Below are 20,909 nucleotides of genomic sequence, written 5' to 3' on the forward strand. Positions count from 1 at the left end.
CTCTCTCTGTCTCAGTTTTCTCATGTGAATTAAGGGACTAGAGTAGATATCTCTGGGTGAGAGTATGTATGTGTGTGTATACTTGTGCACGTGTGTTTGTTGAAACCTTTTATCACGGACATATAAATCCTGCTTATCAGAGGACCTGGGCTAAGAGGCAGCTGCCAATTTATTTCCCTTGGAAGGGAAGTGCACATCTTTCCCCCAGATCTACAAAGAAATGGAGTGACAAGAAACTCAGACTCCAAAGCCAAAAGAAAAGATACCACAATGGATATTTGATCTTTGGAAACTTCTTCATTCTGTACTACTCCCATTCTTTTATTTCTTTGTATGTATGTGCGTGCATGTGTGTGTGTGTGTATACACACACAAAAAGAAATATATATAAAGAAATGTGTATATATATATACACACATATATGTATATGTGTTTGTGTATATATATACATAGACAAAATATTTTGTATACAAAGTGAATTGAGTGAACTGGGGATAAAATTCCCTCTGCTTAAGAACTTAGGTTAAAATGCTACTAAGAGTGAAAGCATGTTAAACTACCTGCCACCAGAAGATGGAATAACAGCAACAAGTCTCTGAATTTAAGAACAGTCAGCTCACAACCTTCCAGATTCTGTGGAAAATCAACTTGAGAAGTTTATACCACTTTAGTTCTGCCACTACATATGAAATCTATATCTATACATATACATACATACATACATACATATATATATATAAAGAGAGCGTGCAGTGATGTATTTCTTTATACATATATATGTAAAACATAAATACTAGAGGGCAGGCGGAGCTCCTGGGAGATGAAGGAAGTTGTTAGATAGGAGACCATGTACCTCTTTTGCAGCAAGCCAGATTGGAGAGGAGATACAACCCACACCCTAAGTATCTGGTAATCTAAGAGTAAAGAAAGGGTGGCAAACTGGGTCCCAGGTTTCCAGAGGGAAGTGATTTAGGATCTCAGATGCCTGGGAAATTGCGTCTTTGTCCTCAGGAGCTGGTATCACCTCTTAAGTTACCTGTTCTGCATTAGTTCTTATTACTCCTCTAAGAAAGGAGACTAGTTCTGCATGATTTCGTAGCAGGCCCAAATTCTCATTAAACCCAGCCAAGGAAAACACACTAATTTTTAAGTGCCCAATCTCATTTCCCTTAACTTGATCTTGATTTGTTTTAAGCACAGATACATTGAATTTGCATGTTTTGATATTGTGTTGGTCTTTTCTTATTAGTCAGTTAGAGACAAGTGTCACATTTTGTTATAACACATTTTCAGACATTTGAGTATATTCTGTTAGTTATAATCTAAGCTTGGTCTTGGTGACATTTTATTACAAAGAGGTTTCGTGGTAATGGTATTTATTTCAATAATACCAATTGTATGTTTACATTTTTCAAAGCCAGCTACTATCACCATAAAACTCAAAGGGAAAAATCATCTTATAAATCAAAAGGGAATGTTTGCTTAATGTGGTTCTTAATGACTTTTTAAAAAATGAAACAAATACTTTATACTAAAATCCAGTAAACTACTTTCTATGGAGCAGTGGCTTGAAAAACATATAACCATATGTGTATATGGTAAGTCCACCATTTCCAATGAGAAAACCAAAAGGATGAAAGAATTAAATGCTTACTTAAAACAGTTAATATGGGCCGGGCGCGGTGGCTGAAGCCTGTAATCCCAGCACTTTGGGAGGCCGAGGCGGGTGGATCACGAGGTCGAGAGATCGAGACCATCCTGGTCAACATTGTGAAACCCCGTCTCTATTAATACAAAAAAATTAGCTGGGCACGGTGGCGTGTGCCTGTAATCCCAGCTACTCAGGAGGCTGAGGCAGGAGAATTGCCTGAACCCAGGAGGCGGAGGTTGCGGTGAGCCGAGATCGCGCCATTGCACTCCAGCCTGGGTACCAAGAGCGAAACTCCGTCTCAAAAAAAAAAAAAAAAAAAAAAAAAAAAACAGTTAATATGTTAGCGTAGCCATCCACATACCTAAAGATGATATTTTATATGAAATAAAGGCAATAATATTACCTTTCTTGCAACTTCAAAGTCATGAAACTTTTATTTAATCATGTATCTTTATTATTATTATACTTTAAGTTCTGGGATACATGTGCAGAATGTTCAGGTTTGTTACATAGGTATATATGTGCCATGCTGGTTTGCTGCACCCATCAACCTGTCATCTACATTAGGTATTTCTCCTAATGCTACCCCTCCCCTAGCCCCCCACTCCCTGACAGGCCCCAGTGTGAGATGTTTCCCTCCCTGTCCATGTGTTCTCATTGTTCAGCTCCCACTTTATGAGTGAGAACACATGGCATTTGGTTTTCTGTTCCTGTGTTAGTTTACTGAGAATGATGGTTTCCAGTTTCATCTATGTCCCTGCAAAGACATGAACTCATCCTTTTTTATGGCTGCTTAGTAATCCATGGTGTATATATGCCACATTTTCTTTATCCAGTCTATCATTAATGGGCATTTGGGTTGGTTCTAGGTCTTTGCTATTGTGAATAGTGCTGCAATAAACATATGCCCACATGTGTCTTTATAGTAGAATGATTTATAATCTGTTGGGTATATACCCAGTAATGGAATTGCTGGGTCAAATGGTATTCCATGTCTTCATCATCATTGGAATGATTTTTTTTAAATTAACATGGTTTTTGGAGTACAGTGTCTTAATTATAGTATAAGATGCTTGAAATATCATAGTTTGGAGAATCTCTGTATGATACTGTGTCTGGATATTTATCTCAAGCTACTAGAACCCAGTAGCATGACATTAGGATTGTTGGATATTTTAGTCCCATATGGTATATTTGTAACCATAACTGACTGCTTTTCAAAGTGATCTTTAGAAGACTTGTTTTCAGTGACATCCTGCAGTTGGAATTGAGAACTCATAGTTCCAGGAATAATTGCTCTGTGTTGCCCCTCCCTTTTTTTTGTCTTATAAAGGTGACCTTTATAAGCTTTGAAAAACTGGCTTTCATTAAGGTCATTTCAGACTTATATATTTTCCCCCAACAGTGTTTTGTTGTTCAAAATAAATTAATTGAGAGAGTATCTTAAAATATGAGGGATTTTAGAAGTATCTGAATATAAATTGACTCAGTCTTTCCTTAGGGACAATTTTTCAGGTGATGGAGACAAACCTTACATTGTATTTGGCATATACAATTATTCTTATAGGTCATGAAATAATTACTAAATGCTATTTTATAAACCAAAAATGATTTTTATGCTATATGACCAGAGATTTTATTTATAGAAGGCAGCTTGATTATCTAGAGTACATGGTAGAATAGGCTACTAACACCTTTATTGTTACATTGGACCAAGCTATTTAATAGTAAAACTTAAAGCTATTCTCTTTTTTGCTATTCCTTTATCTAAGATTATCATTATACTATAATCTTCTGCTACTTGATAGCTATTAGATAACTTTGATGTCAAAATAAAAATTATACAAAACAAAAATGTGACTCTTATCTACTGAGATGTTTTGCTATGAGTATTAGTATTTTTCTCAAGAAATAATTTATCACATATATTTAATTGCATGAATCAACTTTAGTTTCAGAGTATTGTTCTTACCTTATGTCTTTATAGATAGAAGAAATTTTTTTTTTTAGACAGAGTCTTGTACTGTCGCCAGGCTAGAGTGCAGTGGCACAATCTTGGCTTACTGCAACCTTTGCCTCCCAGGTTCAAGTGATTCTTGCCACAGCCTCCCAAGTAGCTGGGACTACAGGTGCGCACCACCACACCCAGATAATTTTTTGTACTTTTAGTAGCGATGAGGTTTCACCATGTTGGCCAGGATGGTCTTGATCTCCTGACCTCGTGATCTGCTCACCTCGGCCTCCCAAAGTGCTGGGATTATAGGTGTGAGCCACCGCGCCCGGCCCAGAAGAAATTTTTTAAAGCAATTTGTTGAAATTATAGACATTATCATTATGATGATAATTATTATAAATCATTAAAGCTCTGATGGGATAATTTCAGCTTCCCAAAATGAGGCTCAACTTTTCTTCAAGTTAGCCTTTAATATAAAAAAGAAATTTTCTGGGAGGGACTTCCAGCCATGCATGGATGAATTAGGAAGTCAGCAAATCCTCTCTCCAAAAAGTATTTATAAATTTGGACAAAATGTTCAGCCCTCTGGAAACTGACCAAAGGCATGTAACAATCTGAGAAGTGTTTAGGTTTGAAAAAAACTGCTGGATTTTGGATAATTGTTGAAATCAGTAGTGCTCATGCCTGGACTTGTTCTCATTCTTCTTCCTCTACCAACATGCCAGCTCAGTTACACAGAGAGCAGGCCATGAAGATTGACAGCACTGTTGCCACAATTGAAGGTGCTCACTAGACTTACAACAATGGATTGTGCCCACATCCAGCAGCATTGTCAGTGGAAGTGATGTTCCTGGTGGCAGGAGAGCAGGAATAGGTAACCGCTCTACTAGTTTGAACTAAGAGTTGTGATTTTGGTAAACGTATTCCTAGCTGAGGCCACATATATGCAAAATAGAGATTTGAGAGGGTCCACATAGTATCCATATACACTTTGTAGCTCCTAATGCTATGCACATTTGCAAAGGAGGCCAAAAAAGGCCTGTGGAAAGTAAAAATCAGAACAAACTTGAAAACAGCCTAAACTTTGAGTGTGCTCTTACTGTGCAGGTTCATCAGTCCAGGGTATTTGAGCACCACTTCTGTATAATCATTGGCTAATCATCAACCTTTGCAGGTGTAGGACAGCCCTCAAAAAGCCAGGCTTAGAAATAAAAACAAGATTGGAAAAAAAAAAAAAAGACTAAGTGGAATATCACTGGGGACACGCCATAGGGGAGACAGATTGCAGGTTAGTAAACAGACAAAATCAAGAAAAATGTTCATGAGGTTAAAGTTAGAATCTAGAGTTGCTATATTATCTAAACTGTCCAATTTTTAGAAAAGACATGTAAAGAAACAGGAATGTGTTTAACCCATGTCCAAGAAAATCCATGAATGGAAACAGTCTCTTAGTGTCTCCAAATAGTTCAGACAAAGCTTTCAAAGAATCATTATGTTCAAAGAACTATGTTTAAAGAATTAGAAGAAAGTATGAAAATAATGAATTAACCAGTAGAGAATCTCAAGTAGAATTTTTTTAAAGAACCCAATGAAAATTGTGGAGTTGAAAAGACAATAATCAAAATGAAAAATTCTGTAGAGTGACTTAACAGCAGATTTGAGATAGCAGAAGAAAAAAATCAGTGAACTTAAAACTGGATCAATAGAAATTACTTAAAATTCAATCAATAGAGATTAATTCCAAAAAGAGAAAACATTTGAAGGAAAACGATCAGAACCCCATAGTCCTATGAAACAACCTGTTAGCTATTAGCCATTTCTGCTCTCCTGCCACCAAGAACATCACTTCCACAGACAGTGCTGCTGGAGGTGGGCACGATCCATTGTTCCAAATCTAGTAAGCACCTCAACTCTGGCAACGATGCGGTCAGTCCTCATGGCCTCCCCTCTGTGTGACTGAGCTGGAGTGCTGGTGGGGGAAGAAGAATGAGAACAACCCAAGGCATCAGCACTATTGATTTCCACAATCATACCAATGCATGTATAAGAGGAGAGGAGAAGAGGGGTGGAAAAAGATTTGAAAGCATAATGTCCAAAACCTTCCTAAATTCATTAAAATACATTAATCTACACATATGAGAAGCTCAGCAAACCACAAGTAGGATAAATGCAAAAGAACCCATACCTAAACTATGGTCAAATATAGTTGATAAAGTAAAAGAAAAAAAACAACTCCTTGTGTACAAGGGAACAGCGATGTGATCAATGGCTGATTTCTCATCTGCGATGATGGAGACCAGAAGGCAAAATAATGACACTTCAAGGGCTAAAAGAAAAGGCTATATTCAGCAAGATTATCTTTTAAACACCGAATCAAAATAAAGACACTCTTGGCTAGGGAATGAGGGAATTTGTTCCTAGCTGACTTGCTTTGTAAGAAATACTAAAGGAAATCCTTCAGGCTGAAAACAAATGACCACAGATAGTCATTACGATTCATGGGAAGAAAGAGTATAGGAAATGGCAACTATGTGGGTTAATAGAAAAGATTCTCTAAATATATTTATCCTCATGTCTCATAACATTTAAAAACATGAAGGAGGTGGCGGCCCAGAACCTCCCCTCGGGAGGGGCCCACGCTGGAGCCCTTGTGCACCGTGGCCTGTGCGCACACCTCCACTAGAAGCGCCAGGCTCACGCCTGCCCTGTGCAGCAGAGCAGCCTCCACACGGCCTTCCTCCTGTGCCGCTTGCACCGGCTGCCACCTGACTACTCCAACGTGGCCAAGGTGGCTGACTGCCAGTGGTCATCTCCACCAGAGGCAACAGAGAGTTTCTTACCCAAAGAAATTTGGTTGGCACCCCCCACAGTTCTACAAAATAAGAAGACTTGAAAAATTTGCCTCTCACTTGCACAAGTGTTCTTTGGATCATGCATTAGAAGGGTGGAAAGGTGGCTGCGATCACCTTCTTAACTGCCAGATGGTAAGCCCAGCTTTTAACCGGTGATGAGCTATACTTAGAAGAGGCTGACCTTAGAAAATCTTTTGTCTGCTGAAAAAAGAATTGATGAAATCACGAAGAAAGGCATGCAGTTTCACCAAGTAGTGATGTATAGTTGCTATCTTTATAATAGCCACATGACTATTCAAAACGTAAACACATATATCTTACAAACCGTGTCGTGTCTAAGAGCCATTTGTAGGGTGCCGCTTGTCTGTAAGCTGGCCTACTTGTTCTCATGAATAATGAGGCTGACTAACTTGCTTGAAACGTGAAAAACTTTGTACCTGTAAAAGTTGGCAGTGTTTCTTATTTCAAGGGTTTTATGGCATTCTCTTGCTTATTCCATTAAACCTTTTATTCTTTAAACCTTATACTGTGCCATATGTATGAAGTTTATAAAGTACTAATGATATTCTTAACCAAAACAAGAAAAAAATTCCAAAGGGTTCCCATTTCTGTATTGTTTTATCTGCTGCCATTGTTTTTACTATTCACTGTATTAGCACTTTTTCTGATGTGCTCTGCAGGTTGATCAATGAATTTCTTGGATGTTGTGCTGGAATTAATTTAAGGGTGTCTGATGAGATGGTGAACGGTAGACTGAGACAATTTTCAAGTGACCATGTCATTGTTTTCCTGGTGTCTTTCCTTGGTGATTAAGATACAATTCTTTTTAAAACCAAATGGCGCTGGTTATTATGTTACCCAAATCAGAAATCTATTTTAGTTAATATTTTAAAGAAAAACGAAGCCATAGCAAAAACCAATATTATTTTTACTATAGAGTGTTCATGGCTGTAAAGAGATTAGAGAGACATAGTGTATAATTAATGATGTTTATTTTCACTATATTTAATGAGTAATCTTTTATCTCCTTTAAAGAAAAATAATGTTTATTGATTAAAGGTAAGAAATGATAGTTAAGACACTAATTTAATTTCAAGATCTTTGACTGTATTAGGCATTGTACAATGGATTTGACTTTTCATGAAATGCCTCAGTTTTCCAACCTTTACTTTTTTATTATCATTCAACTTATGTTTTTTCTACCTTTAAAATAAAGACAATAATGAATAAAAATAAAAACATAACATATAAAGCAATACATTTTTGTTCACTTTTGTTAACTTTAAAATGTATGTAGATATATTAATTATCACAATGATAGCATAAAGGATAAGGGAAGGGAATGGAGTTATATTGGAGAAAAGCTTTTATATTTTGTTATAATTAGATTAGTATTAATCTGAGATAGATTGTGCTAAATTAAGATACATTTTATAATCCGTTGAGCTGCTGCTAAGAAAGTTATTCAATAAATATAGTAAAACATCAATCAAGGATTTAAATGATACTTAGAATTTTTTATTGCAAAAGAGGATAATAAAGGAGAAACAGGACACTGAGAAGGACAGGAGACATGTAGAAAACAAATGGCAAATGTAAACCCAACAGTATCAATAATCACATTCTATGTAGATGTGATTATTCACATCTACACTTCAATCAAAAGGCAGAAATTGTCAGATTGGATTTTTAAAAAAAGATCCAAGTATATACTCTCTACAGGAGGTATACCATAGCTTCAAAGATAGAAATAGGTTGAAAGTAAGAAGATAGAAAAAGATATACCATGCAGACGGTAGCTACCGGAGAGCTGGAGTAACTGTATTGGGTTTCAGACAAAATATAGCCAAGATAAGAAATATTACTTGAGACAAATAGAGCCATTTCAAAGTGATAAAAGGATCAATACATCAGAAAGACATAGCAATTGTAAATGTATACACACCTAAAACAGATCTCAAAGTATGTGAAGCAAAACTGACTGAATTAAAAAGAGAGGCAATTCAAAGGTAACCAATTTCTGTATTCCACTTTCAATAATTGATAGAACAGGTAGACAGAAAGTCAACAAGGATATAGAAGACTTGAAGAACACTCTCAGCCAACTTTACCTAACTCACATGTAAAGAATACATATTTTTTTCAAGTACACATGGAACATTCTCCAGGATACATCTTACAGGAGGCCACAAAATAAATCTCAGTTCATCTAAGAGGACTGATACCATACAATGTATATTTTCTAATTACAATGCAATTAAATTATAAATTAACAACAAAAGGAAATCTGGAAAATTCCCACTTTTTGGAAATCAACACACAGCTAAATACCCACTGGGTCATGTGGGTATCACAAGAAATCACAAGAGATTTTTTTTTTTTTTGAGATGTAGTTTCACTTTTGTTGCCCAGATTGGAGTGCAGTGGCGTGATCTTGGCTCACTGCAACCTCTGCCTCCTGGGTTCAGCCAATTCTCCTGCCTGAGTAGCTGGCATGACAGGCATCTGCCACCATGCCCGGCTAATTTTTTGTATTTTTAGTAGAGATGGGGTTCCACCATGTTGGACAGGCTGGTCTCGAACTCCTGACCTCAAGTGATCCACATGCCTCGTCCTCCCGAATTGCTAGGTTTACAGGCGTGAGCCACCACACCTGGCCAGAAATCACAGATTTTAAATATTTTGGAGTGAAAGAAAATGAAAATGTAGCATCAAAATTATAGAATGTTTAAATTCTAGAATGTAGATAAGGCAGTATTTAGAAGGAAATGTATAGCTTTCAACACTATATCAAAAAGAAGAAAAGTCCAAAGTGGATAACCTAAACATTAACCTGAAGAAACTACAGAAAGAAGAATCAGTTAAAACCAAAGTGAGTCAATGACAAAAAGTAATGAAGATTAGAACAGAACTCAGTAAAAGAGAAAACAGAAAAACTATAGTGAAAATCATTTTATTGGATTTATTAATCTCTCCAAAGACTAAACTATTTACTAATTTAAAGAAGCTTAGTCTTTGAAAAGATTAATAAATTTGACAAGCCTTTAACTAGATTGATCAAGAAAAAAGAAAAGATAAAGATTAGCAAAATCAGGAGTGAAAGAAAGAACAGTGCTATGGCTCCTACAGAAGCTTAAAAGGATTATAAAGAAATGTTGGGCCAGGCACAGTGGCTCACACCTATAATCCTAGCACTTTGGGAGGCCGAGGCGGGTGGATCATGAGGTCAAGAGATTGAGACCATCCTGGTCAACATGGTAAAACCCCATCTCTACTAAAAAATACAAAAATTAGCTTGACATGGTGGCATGCGCCTGTAGTCCCAGCTACTCAGGAGGCCAAGGCAGGAGAATTGCTTGAACCCAGGAGGCGAAGGTTGCAGTGAGCCGAGATCGCGCCATTGCATTCCAGCCTGGGTGACAAGAGCAAAACTCCATCTCAAAAAAAAAAAAAAAAAAGAAATGTTATGACCATGTTTATGCCAACAAATTAGACAATTTAGATGCAGTGAACAGTTTTCTTAAACAATACAAATTATCAAAACAGAAGATTTGAAAAGACCTATAATAAATTTAAAAATTGAATTAGGCTGGGCATAGTGGCTCAAACCTGTAATCTTATGACTTTCGGAGGCCAAGGCAAGCAGATCACTTGAGGCTAGGAGTTCGAGACCAGCCTGGTCATCATAGCGAAACCCCATCTCTACTAAAAATACAAAAATTAGCCAGGTGTGGTGGTATGCCTATAGTCCTATAGCCACTTGGGAGGCTGAGGCTTGAGAAGTGCTTGAACCCAGGAGGCAGAGGTTGCAGTGAGCCAAGATCGTGCAACTGCACTCCAGCCTGGGCAACAGAACAAGACTCTGTTTCAAAAAAATAATAATTGAATTAGTAATTTAAAATATTTCCATAAAGAAAAGTTCAGGCCAAGATGATTTCACTGGTGAAGTCTGTAAAGTGTTTATAGAAGAGATAGCATCAATTCTTCCCATACTCTTTCAGAAAATAGAAGCCAATATTCTATTTCAACAAACAGTATTATCCTGATACCAAAGTCATACAGAGATATGAGAGCTACAGACGAATATTCTTCATGAACATAGATGTAAAAATTGTTAACCATATTAGCATACTGAATCCAGCCACCCATAAAAATTATAAATTCCAAGTAGAATTTATCCCTGAAATGGAAGGTGGCTTAACATCTGAAATCAGCCTATGTAAGGTACTATTATAAACAATAAAATCAGAAGAACAAAAACCCTATATGATCATTTCAAGATGCTGTAAAAGTATTTGACAGACAACACTCACTGATAATAAGAAGTCTTAAGAGACTAGAAATAAAAGAGAATTTTTCCAACCTGATAAAGAGCATCTACAAAAACCCACAGCTAATATCTCATTCCATGGTGAAAAGCTAAATGTTTTCTCCCTAAGACTGGTAACAAGGAGAAGAAGTCCTACTCTGACATCTATTCAACATTGTACTAAAGGTTTCAGTCAGTGTGATCACGTAAGAAAAAGAAATAATAGGCATCCAGATTGAAAAGGAAGAAGTAAAACTGTCTTATCTGACAACCTATATGTAGAAAATCCTAAGGAATGCACACACATACAAAAAAAAAAGCTACCAAAACTAGCAAACATGTTTAGAAGCTTCACAGGATGCAAGATCAATCTTTTAAAAGGTCAATCATTTAAAAATCTATTGTATTTCTATATACTGGGAATGAACAACCTGAAAATGAAATTAAGAAATAATTCCATTTACAGTAGCATAAAAAAGAATAAAATAGTTGGGTACAAATTTAACAAAATAGGTATAAAACTTGTACAATGAAAAGTATAAAAATTGCTGAGAAAGATTAAAGATCTAAATAAATAGACAGTTACATACTTATGGTTTAAAAGATTCAGTATTGTCAAGAGGGCAGTTCTCCCCAAAATAATCTATAAATTCAACACAATTCCTATCCAAATCCCAGCAGACATTTTTTTTTAAAGAAATTAACAAGCCAATCCTAAAATTTACATGGAAATGCAGAAGATCTAGAAATAGCCAAACCAATTTTGAGAAAGAACTAACTTTGAGGACTTAGACTGCCTTATTTCAAAACTTATAAATCTGTAGTAATCAACATAATACAATATTGGTACAATATCTACAGGGATATAGACCAAAAGAACACAATTAAAAGTCTAGGGGAAAACCCTCCTATTGATTGGTAATTAATTTTCAACAAAGATGCCAAGACAATTGAGTAGGTAAAAGACCGTATTTTATTGCTGAGACAATTAGAAATTCATATGCTGTGGCCAGGTGCAGTAGCTCACGCCTGTAATCCCAGCACTTTGGGAGGCTGAGGTGGGTGGATCATGAGGTCAAGAGATCGAGACCATCCTGGTCAACATGGTGAAACCCCGTCTCTACTAAAAATACAAAAAATTAGCTGGACATAGTGGCGCATGCCTGTAATCCCAGCTACTCGGGAGGCTGAGGCAGGAGAATTGCCTGAACCCAAGAGGCGGAGGTTGTGGTGAGCCGAGATCACGCCATTGCACTCCAGCCTGGGTAACGAGCAAAACTCCATCTCAAAAAAAAAAAAAAAAAAAAAAAAGAATATATAAAAGGGGCCAATAGGCACATAAAAAGATGCCCAACTTTGTTAGTCACTAGGGAAATGCAAATTAAAAGCACTGTGAGATACCACTAGTGTTATACCCACTACAATAGCCATAATCAAAAAACCAGACAATACTGCCAGGCACAGTCACATGTGCCTGTAATCCCAGCTACCTGTGAGGCAGGGGTTGTGGGGAAGGACTGCTTGACAACAGGAGTTTGAAGTTTGAAGCTAGCCTGGGCACCATAGCAAGACCCATTTCTCAAAAAAAAAAAAAAAAAAAAAAATTGTATCAACTGTTGGTGAGGATGTGGAGAAACTGAAACCCTCATACATTACTGGTGGAAATATAAAATTATACAGCCTCTTTGGAAAGCAGATTGATAGTTTCTTAAAAAGTTAGACATAAACTTACTCTATGGCCCTGCAATATCACTCCCTGAAATCTACCCAGGAGAAATTAACATATTTACACACAGAGATGTACATGAATGTTCATATGAGCATTATTCATAAGAGCCAAAAACTGGAACAGTTCAAGTGTCTATCAAGTGGAGAATGAATAAACCAAATGTAGTATATCCATACAATGGATAGTATTCAGCAATAAAACAGAATGAAGCCTTCCTATATGCTTATCACTTGAATGACTTTGAAAACATTATGTGACCAGGCACAGTGGCTCAAGCCTGTAATCCCAGCACTTTGAGAGGCCGAGATGGGTAAGATGTTTGAGCTCAGGAGTTTGAGATTACTTTAGGCAACACAGCAAGACCTCATCTCTACTTTAAAAAAAAAAAAAATTAGCCTCAGCATGGTGATGTGCGCCTGTAGTCCCAGCTACTTGGGAGGCTGAGGTGGGAGGATTGCTTGAGCTCAGGAGTTTGAGGTTAGCCTAGGCAACATAGCAAGACCTCATCTCTACTCAAAGTATTTTAAAAATCAGCCTCAGCATGTTGGTATGTGCCTGTAGTCCCAGCTAATTGGTAGGCTGAGGTGGGAGGGTTGCTTTAGCCTGGGAGGTGGAGGCTTCAGAGAGCTGAGATCAAGGCTGCAATGAGCTGTGATCGCACCACTGCATTTCAGCCTGGGCAACAGAAAGAGACTCTGTCTCCAAAAAAAAACACATTATGCTAAGAGAATGATGTCAGACACAAAGAACAATTTGTGTGATTCTGTTTAAATGAAATATCCAGAAAAGGCAGGATTAACTGTAAACTGGCACAAGATAACCGTTTGTAAAGATGGAAAGGTTCTAAGACTGGATTGTGCTGGTGGTTGTCCAGCTCCATGAATTCACTAAAAATCACCAAATAATATACTTATTACAAGTGAGTTTTATGGTATGTAATTTATACTTCATTTTTAAAGGATTTTTCTCACTTTTCTTGACCTCTTGTGCTTAAATTTTGAGAGCTCTTCTAAGTCCTTATGCAACAAGGATTGATTTGTTTACACTGTCACATAAGCTCTCTGATTTATGCATTTAATATCCATCTCATAAGAATATCTAAAGAAATATCTATTTACATATGTACCTTCATTTCACATTTATTCTTCCAACACCTCTTCAAGTTTCTCAGTTCCAGCGAAATGGCTTTTGACTCTCGAATGAAGTTTACTATTCATTGTATGTTATTGGTCTTGTGTTTGACAGATATTTTTCAGGATGACATTAACTTTTTGAAACCATGGCATGGAACAATTTTTTATATACTTTTGATGTCTTTTGTTAAATTATTTAATGTATTTTCTCAATGAAAATATAAAGTCTTATTTCTGAAATGTACATTGGTTTTAATTATATGTTTTCCTTTTCAAATAGAATATGCTTCTCTGGGATCACTCTATGATTACATTAACAGTAACAGAAGTGAAGAGATGGATATGGATCATATTATGACCTGGGCCACTGATGTAGCCAAAGGTAATAATGATTGGTATATTCTTACAGAATTGGTGGGGCGCATTTTCCCCTCCTGAAATGGGGACCTAACATCAGAAAATTTTTTATTCTGTCTTAGGTGTTCTTTTTTCAGACCAAAAGTAGTAAGCATTCCACAGCTGATTGTACAGATAATATTTTAGGTCATTGCCTTTCCATTCCTGAATTCCTTTTCTCTTTCTGTTTTCTCCACTTTCTTTCCATGAAATCTAGCTGTATCTTCGGGGCAGATATGTTTGTCATGTTTTGTGATATTATAATTGACTAGCTTGCTTGACACATTAAATGGAAAAATCATAATTCTGTTGTTATTCTAAAAGTCTCTACTTAGTATCCAGAAAACATGATTTATTGTAGGATTAGTTCTACTCATTTTGTATACATAATATGCTAAAAATAGAAACCACTTGCAAAAAGAAATTTTTATTTGTCCTGCCATGTGAAAGCAATTCAGATTTTATTTTACATTTCATGTAAACTTAGGCATCACTGTTGGAAATTAAATATTTTTAATACACCAAACCCCTAAACATGGTGCCCAGTCTTTTTTCTCATACATTCCTGCATAGATGAATGCTTTCTAAAGCAATTCAAACTCCATTTATTTTTATCTTTTTTTTTTTTTTTCCATTTTCCTAACTGAACATTTCTGGGCTTTATTTATAACTATCAGAGTTGCTTTGGAAACAACTTCATCTAAATAATGAACACTGATAGTTATATTTGTATTCTAGCAACCCCTTCAAAGTGTTGTCTGAATTTTCCTGGAGCAATGAACTCCTTTACATTTTACTACTCCATTCTCTACAAGCATTTCTTTACAAAGCAAATGTAATGTGATTTAGCACTCAGTAAGGGGAGCAACTCATAGGACAATTTCACTGTATGACTTCCAAAAGTAGTACTCTCCTTCGGAGGATTGTCTGTTTTAAGTTTGATCAACACCTGCCAAATTCTCCAAATAGGGAAAGTGAAAAAAATTTTTTTAGTTTCATGCTAGATGCTGCTGCTGACTGATGCCTCATTACATTATAAAAATAATAAGCTCTGTGTTTAGGGTGGTGTACCTGAGACTTTGGCTATGCTAATTAGCTTAATTGTGTTTCGATGTATCAGGCATCTCAAATCATGCTTAAATTTTCATATTCTTAAAGATATTATTATGTAGCATCATAGTGACTTCTCTGCCTGTCAGTAGTACACAAAAACCACCTCTCTGTAAATAAGGTGATGTGCTCTGATTGGGAGCTGCCTGCAGCATTGTAGAAATACCCTTAAATAATGTAAATGCATATATAGGTAGTCCTTAACTTACAGCACATCACCTTACACTCACAAGCATTTAGGGTGCTCAGCCAGTTACACCCATATTATTACTTATTGGCACTTAGAATAGACAGACAGCAAACAAATCAGCTAACATCAGTCAATCTGCTTCCTGTTGTGCTCTACTTAAGCATCCCTGGTTCCCAGCCTGGGAACCTTTTCCCCCTGCACCCTCTTAAGCACATGCCACATCATGCTGACTAAGGGGTAAGTCTCTTTGCTCCACATCAGCTGAGTCATTCTTGGTGTTTTCTCAAGAGTGCTAGTGCTATGCATCAGAAGGGCAAAGAAGAGAAGGAATAGAATTAGGTAGCAAACTGGGCTGAGTGCAGTGGCTCACACCTATAATCTCAGCACTTTGGGAGGCTGAAGTGGGTCTATCACTTGAGGCTAGGAGTTTGAGATCAGCCTGGCAAACATGGCAAAACCCCATCTCTACTAAAAATACAAAAAATTAGCTGGGCGTGGTGATGCACTACTCACCTGTAATCCCAGCTACTCGGGAGGCTGAGGCACAAGAAACACTCAGACCCCAGAAGTTTGCAGTGAGCCAGCATGAAGCCACTGCACTCTAGCCAGAGTGAGACCTGGTCTGGGTTAAAAAAAAAATTAGGTAGCAAACTGGAACAAGAGTTAAAAATGGGGAAGGAGAGGCTGGGCGTGATGGTTCACACCTGTAATCCTAGCACTTTGGGAGGCCGAGGCAGGTGGATCACCTGAGGTTGGGAGTTCGAGACCAGCCTGGCCAACATGGAGAAACCTCGTCTCTACTAAAACTAATGGTGGTGCATGCCTGTAATCCCAGCTACTCGGGAGGTAAGGCAGGAGAATCTCTTGAACCTGGGAGGCAGAGGTTTCGGTGAGCCAAGATCATGCCATTGCACTCGAGCCTGGACAACAAAACTTTGTCTCAAACAATGAAAAAAAAATAGGGAAGGAGAGAATGGGAATGGACCCCCTGATGGTGTCCAAAACTACAGATTAATAAAATCCCTTTTGCCTGTCTGGCTGACATGTTTGACCTCAGGTGAGAAGAGTGAGACAGAGAAGAGTCTTGTGTGTTTATGGACACAAGTAATACTTAACATTAAAAAAAAGTCCTTTAAGATGGCCCATAAAAAAAAATAAATCAGTGCTTTAGGAATGACTTCAGCTTTCTCTGATAAAGCTGTGTGTAGAATTTAGAATTTAAGAGATTAAGTAGGAAGGCTTGATTTTTGTTGATTCTGTTTCAAATTCAGCTATGTGCCTTTCAGTTTGACCTATGATTAAAGCCACTGGAGCAATGATATGTTGAGAAATCAAAGAATGAATAGTTCATTTTAAATAAGGGTTGATTTCGTGCATTTTCAAATAGGCATTGCTCAGCATCATTGCTGTTGAGACAATATCTCCTCAAAGCAAAAAAGATTCTCTTCTTTTTAGATGTGAGGATAAATGGAGGGTGGACCAGCAAGTATATTTGAAATTGCTGCAAGTCAATCAGCAATGCTTAAAAGGAACAATTAAAGCAGATAAACTCCAATCCAGTCTTGAAATGGTCACCATTCATTGCAATTTTCCCCAAAAGTCGTCTCAGTTACACCTGTCAACTCTTTTTTTTTTTTTTTAGGAAACCCTGAATGTACACCTGATGAAAGTATTTTTCAGCCTTCTTGTTTGCAATAAAAATAAGGCAGAATTATAACTGCTTCTACAAAAACATTAAATAGAATTTTATGTGAGTGTGATGACTATTGTTTATGTGTATGAAATATTATTTAAATATTTCATGCATTGTACACAAATACTTTATGGTACTTTTTTCTTATGATAATCTGCCATGAGGAAGAAAAGTACCTATATTTAGAGCTTTTGTATTTGAGTCTTGTTTTTTGAAATCTTTACTTATCAGCAGGTGTAGAAACTATCTCTACCTGTAATAGTAATTAATCAGATTCTACCTGAAAAATTAAGGAATTTGATTCTGAAGCAAGAGAGCAGTAACTGTGAAATCTAGTTAAATGAATTATTAAATGCTACCCAAGCTGTAGCTATTGAATTTTTGCAGTTTAAGGGTCGTAGAACTTCATATCAGAAGAAATTTCCTTTATCCCAGTTACATCTTATTTAAGATCACATAAATTACTAATATTCATGTTAACTTGACTCTTTTCAGTGATATCATTATATGGCAAGAGTTTAAATTTTTTTATTTTCTTTGTCCTTTCACGATTCTTCAATACATAATAATTAAAATAGTAGAAGAATAAGAGATTTAGAAATTAACCTCTATAAAATTAAAACGTTCTATACGCTTTAAAAAGCCAAAACCTCTTATTAAATTATTTTCAATGCACTGTTCATTTTAAAAAGAAGCCTGTTTGATTTGGAGGTGGGGGTGGGAGCTATTTCTGCCATTATTTAGAAAAGACAACTTGAGAAATAAAGAGGATATATTTTAGTAGGAAATTATCCTTTATTTTCCTAAAGGGGTAGACAATGCATAAATACAGAAAGAGTCAAAAACTATAAAGGTGGTAACCGTAAAATATGTATTTTAAAGTATAATCTTTGATTCAAAATAATACAGCCCTATAAAGTTTATATACACCCAATTTACTGAAGTAATTTGATTACACCCTAAATATGATGGAAAGAATTTTGGAGCATGTTGAAATACAGATTATCTCAAAGATCTATCCTTGTAAAAGGAATGAAATAGTTTGTAACTATTGTACACTTTTTTTATCTCAAAATCATAAAATACTTTACCAACCATAACTCATCAGTCCTCCCAGTTCTCCCCACCGCTCCCCCACATCCACTCCCAGGCTTGTTGGAACAGGTACTGAGAAAATAAGCCAAGCTGCAGCTGGGTAACCATAGACATCCTGAACTTTGGTAACTGGACATCAGAATCTGCAGCTGGGTAACTGCAAACATCCAGATGAACACTGCAAATCCTACTCAGAACTTTGGCAGATTTAGAGGGCAGTTGGTAGCGGAATACCTTAGCCATTACTGTGCTATTTTCATGCAGACTGCAGAAAATTAAGGTGTCCTTATTAGGTATTGTAAGAAGTTAGCTTTACGCAGTCAAATTCTAGCCTCTATGAGATTAAAGCTTATACATTTGACTTCACATATCCATGTTACTAATGTAGACATATTCTGTTTCCATTTTATCCATCATGGAAGAATAAGACATGTGAATTAGTTTCTGCTCCTGAGTTCTTTGAAAAAATATGAAAGGTAATACTGACATAATGTTGAAAATATTAATAGGCCTTTATTTCTTCTCATGTGAAAAGGAATGCACTATTTACATATGGAGGCTCCTGTCAAGGTGATTCACAGAGACCTCAAGTCAAGAAATGGTAATGTATTTATATTTTTATTTTACCTATTTTATTACAAATTACATATACATGTACGTAGAAATGAACACCATGCTTTTACATATCTTTTGTAACCTATTATTGGACTCACTGCTGATACTATGGAAGTCTTTCTACTGTCAATAAATAACAAAAATCTTGATATTATTTGAAGAAGCTGCATAGTATTTCACTGTGTAAATATAGCCCAGAATGTGGACATTTGAATTGTTTACAGTTTTTCTCTGATAAGAAATGTCGGGCTTGATACCTTTCAGCCAAATGTTTCAAGACATCCCTAATAATTTCCCTGGAATCATTTTCTAAAAGAAATACTGCTGTATCAAAGTGTGCAGTCATATATTTTTAGTCTTCTATTTTTAGGTGGCTTTGTACACTATCAATTTTGAATTTTGTTCTTGTTGCATCTGAGTTGCGTGGTGTGAATTGTTTATGCCAGTCTTGCCTGTGTTACCTAGAGCAGTGCCCAAAATGAGCCACATGTTTGGAAGTTTGGAAAGTAAAGGCTCTCTTTTTCTTCTTTCTCTTCTGTACTTTCTAAAGCTTATTTATGGCCCCATATTTTATAATTTGGAGGCGGTGAGCATTTTAAAATAACTGGCAGGATTAGACATTACCTTCAAGTAGGAGTGGTAACAGAATGCTTCTTCCATTATGTCACTTCAGAGTCATCTGAGAAAGGCAGTAGGGTTATTTAGCTATCCAGAACTACCTAAAGTAAACATCAGAATTTGCTACTTTTTTGAATACCCTGCTATCAGTTAATTATTTACATGCTTTCTAAATGGTCCTTCTCAGTAAGGAGGAGGATGACTATTTGTTTTTAGGAGATCTTCAATTAAAATGAGCATGTGCGAATAGTGTGATCCTTAAAACAGGTAGTGATGGCAAGTAGTGGAAGAGGACCAGGGAACGAATCAATGAGGTACCACTGCACATACCCCAGGACTGTAAGAGGTGTGTGTGTGCACGTGTGTTTAGCTGGGGTGGGAGAGGGGGTATGGGAGTTGGGGAGGGAAGTTATTGGCACCTGCTACTCATCAGTAGTCCAAGTTGGGCCACCAATTTAACCCTGTCTGATTGTCCTTTCCTCTTCTAGTCATCACTTATCCTTTGGTTTTTCTTAGACATAAGATTCCTGGAACTAAGCACTTTTAATATATGGTCAGCTAGCAGGATATCATTAGGAAATAATCTAGACTAGTAAATATCAGAGTTTTATGAATTTGCAAGTTTTCAGTTCATGCTCAGAATTTCAATTTAAATGTTATTTGACTTCAGTATATGTTAAATCTTCCACAAAAGAGGAATGATTAACTAAATTATGGATTTATCCATGCTATCATTATGAAGCCTATATAACAATGGAGAATGTCCCCATTTAAAAAATTTACAGTTATATGTATTATGGTTACTAAATAGGAACACACATAAACTCATATTGAAAGAATATAGACCTAACTTATAGCAATTCTTTTTCCCTTGGAAAGATAACCAGACTTTCACTTTCTATGTTACGTATTTTTATAATGGCAGTTTTTCTAATGAGCACTTGTGAATCTTAAATGAGAAAGCCGAATATGAAATTTAGTAATATTTACATTTCTATTTGCAGAAGTTTATAGCTTATTACTTATAGTATCATGTTTACCCTGAGGCTATTTTCATATATTTGATCATACAAAGATCATTTTCCCTCCTTGGTAAAATCATCAGTAACTAGTAAGTATTGATCATCTGTCATGTTCAAAGCACGCATGGCTTACAAAAGAAACAGCTGAAACAGTTCTTCAGAACTTTATGCTCAGACTCATCTCCTCTTATGCTCTGATTCTTGCACTCCCATAAAAGCCCCATTTACAGCCAGGTGCGGTGGCTCATGCCTGTAATCCCAGCATCTTGGGAGGCCGAGGCGAGAGGATCATGAGGTCAGGAGATCGAGACCATCCTGGCCAACATGGTGAAACCCCGTCTCTACTAAAATATAAAAAATTAGCCGGGCATGGTGGTACACGCCTGTAGTCCCAGTTACTGAGGAGGCTGAGCCCGGGGAATTGCTTGACTCCAGGAGGTGGAGGTTGCAGTGAGTCAAGCTCGTGCCACTGCACTCCAGTTTGGCAACAGAGCAAGACTCCATCTCAAAAATAAAACCAAAAGCCCCATTTACATATTAAT

At 36.6% G+C, this 20,909-nt stretch overlaps 1 protein-coding gene across 5 annotated transcripts in view; it reads left to right on the top strand.

Moving 5' to 3' along the window:
• Positions 1–20,909, top strand: part of MAP3K20 (mitogen-activated protein kinase kinase kinase 20) — a 197,771-nt gene that overhangs the window by 97,893 nt on the left and 78,969 nt on the right. For all 5 annotated transcript variants that reach the window (XM_012462360.2, XM_064373402.1, XM_012462359.2 and 2 more), the window contains exons 4-5: positions 13,909–14,010; positions 18,648–18,713. In XM_012462360.2, coding sequence (XP_012317783.1) covers positions 13,909–14,010; positions 18,648–18,713 — 168 coding nt within the window. The remainder of the gene's footprint in view (positions 1–13,908; positions 14,011–18,647; positions 18,714–20,909) is intronic.

This window comes from Aotus nancymaae, unplaced genomic scaffold, assembly GCF_030222135.1.
Source record: "Aotus nancymaae isolate 86718 unplaced genomic scaffold, 86718_ANA_hifiasm-v0.15.2.pri h1tg000008l, whole genome shotgun sequence".
Classification (NCBI taxonomy): Eukaryota; Metazoa; Chordata; class Mammalia; order Primates; family Aotidae; genus Aotus; species Aotus nancymaae.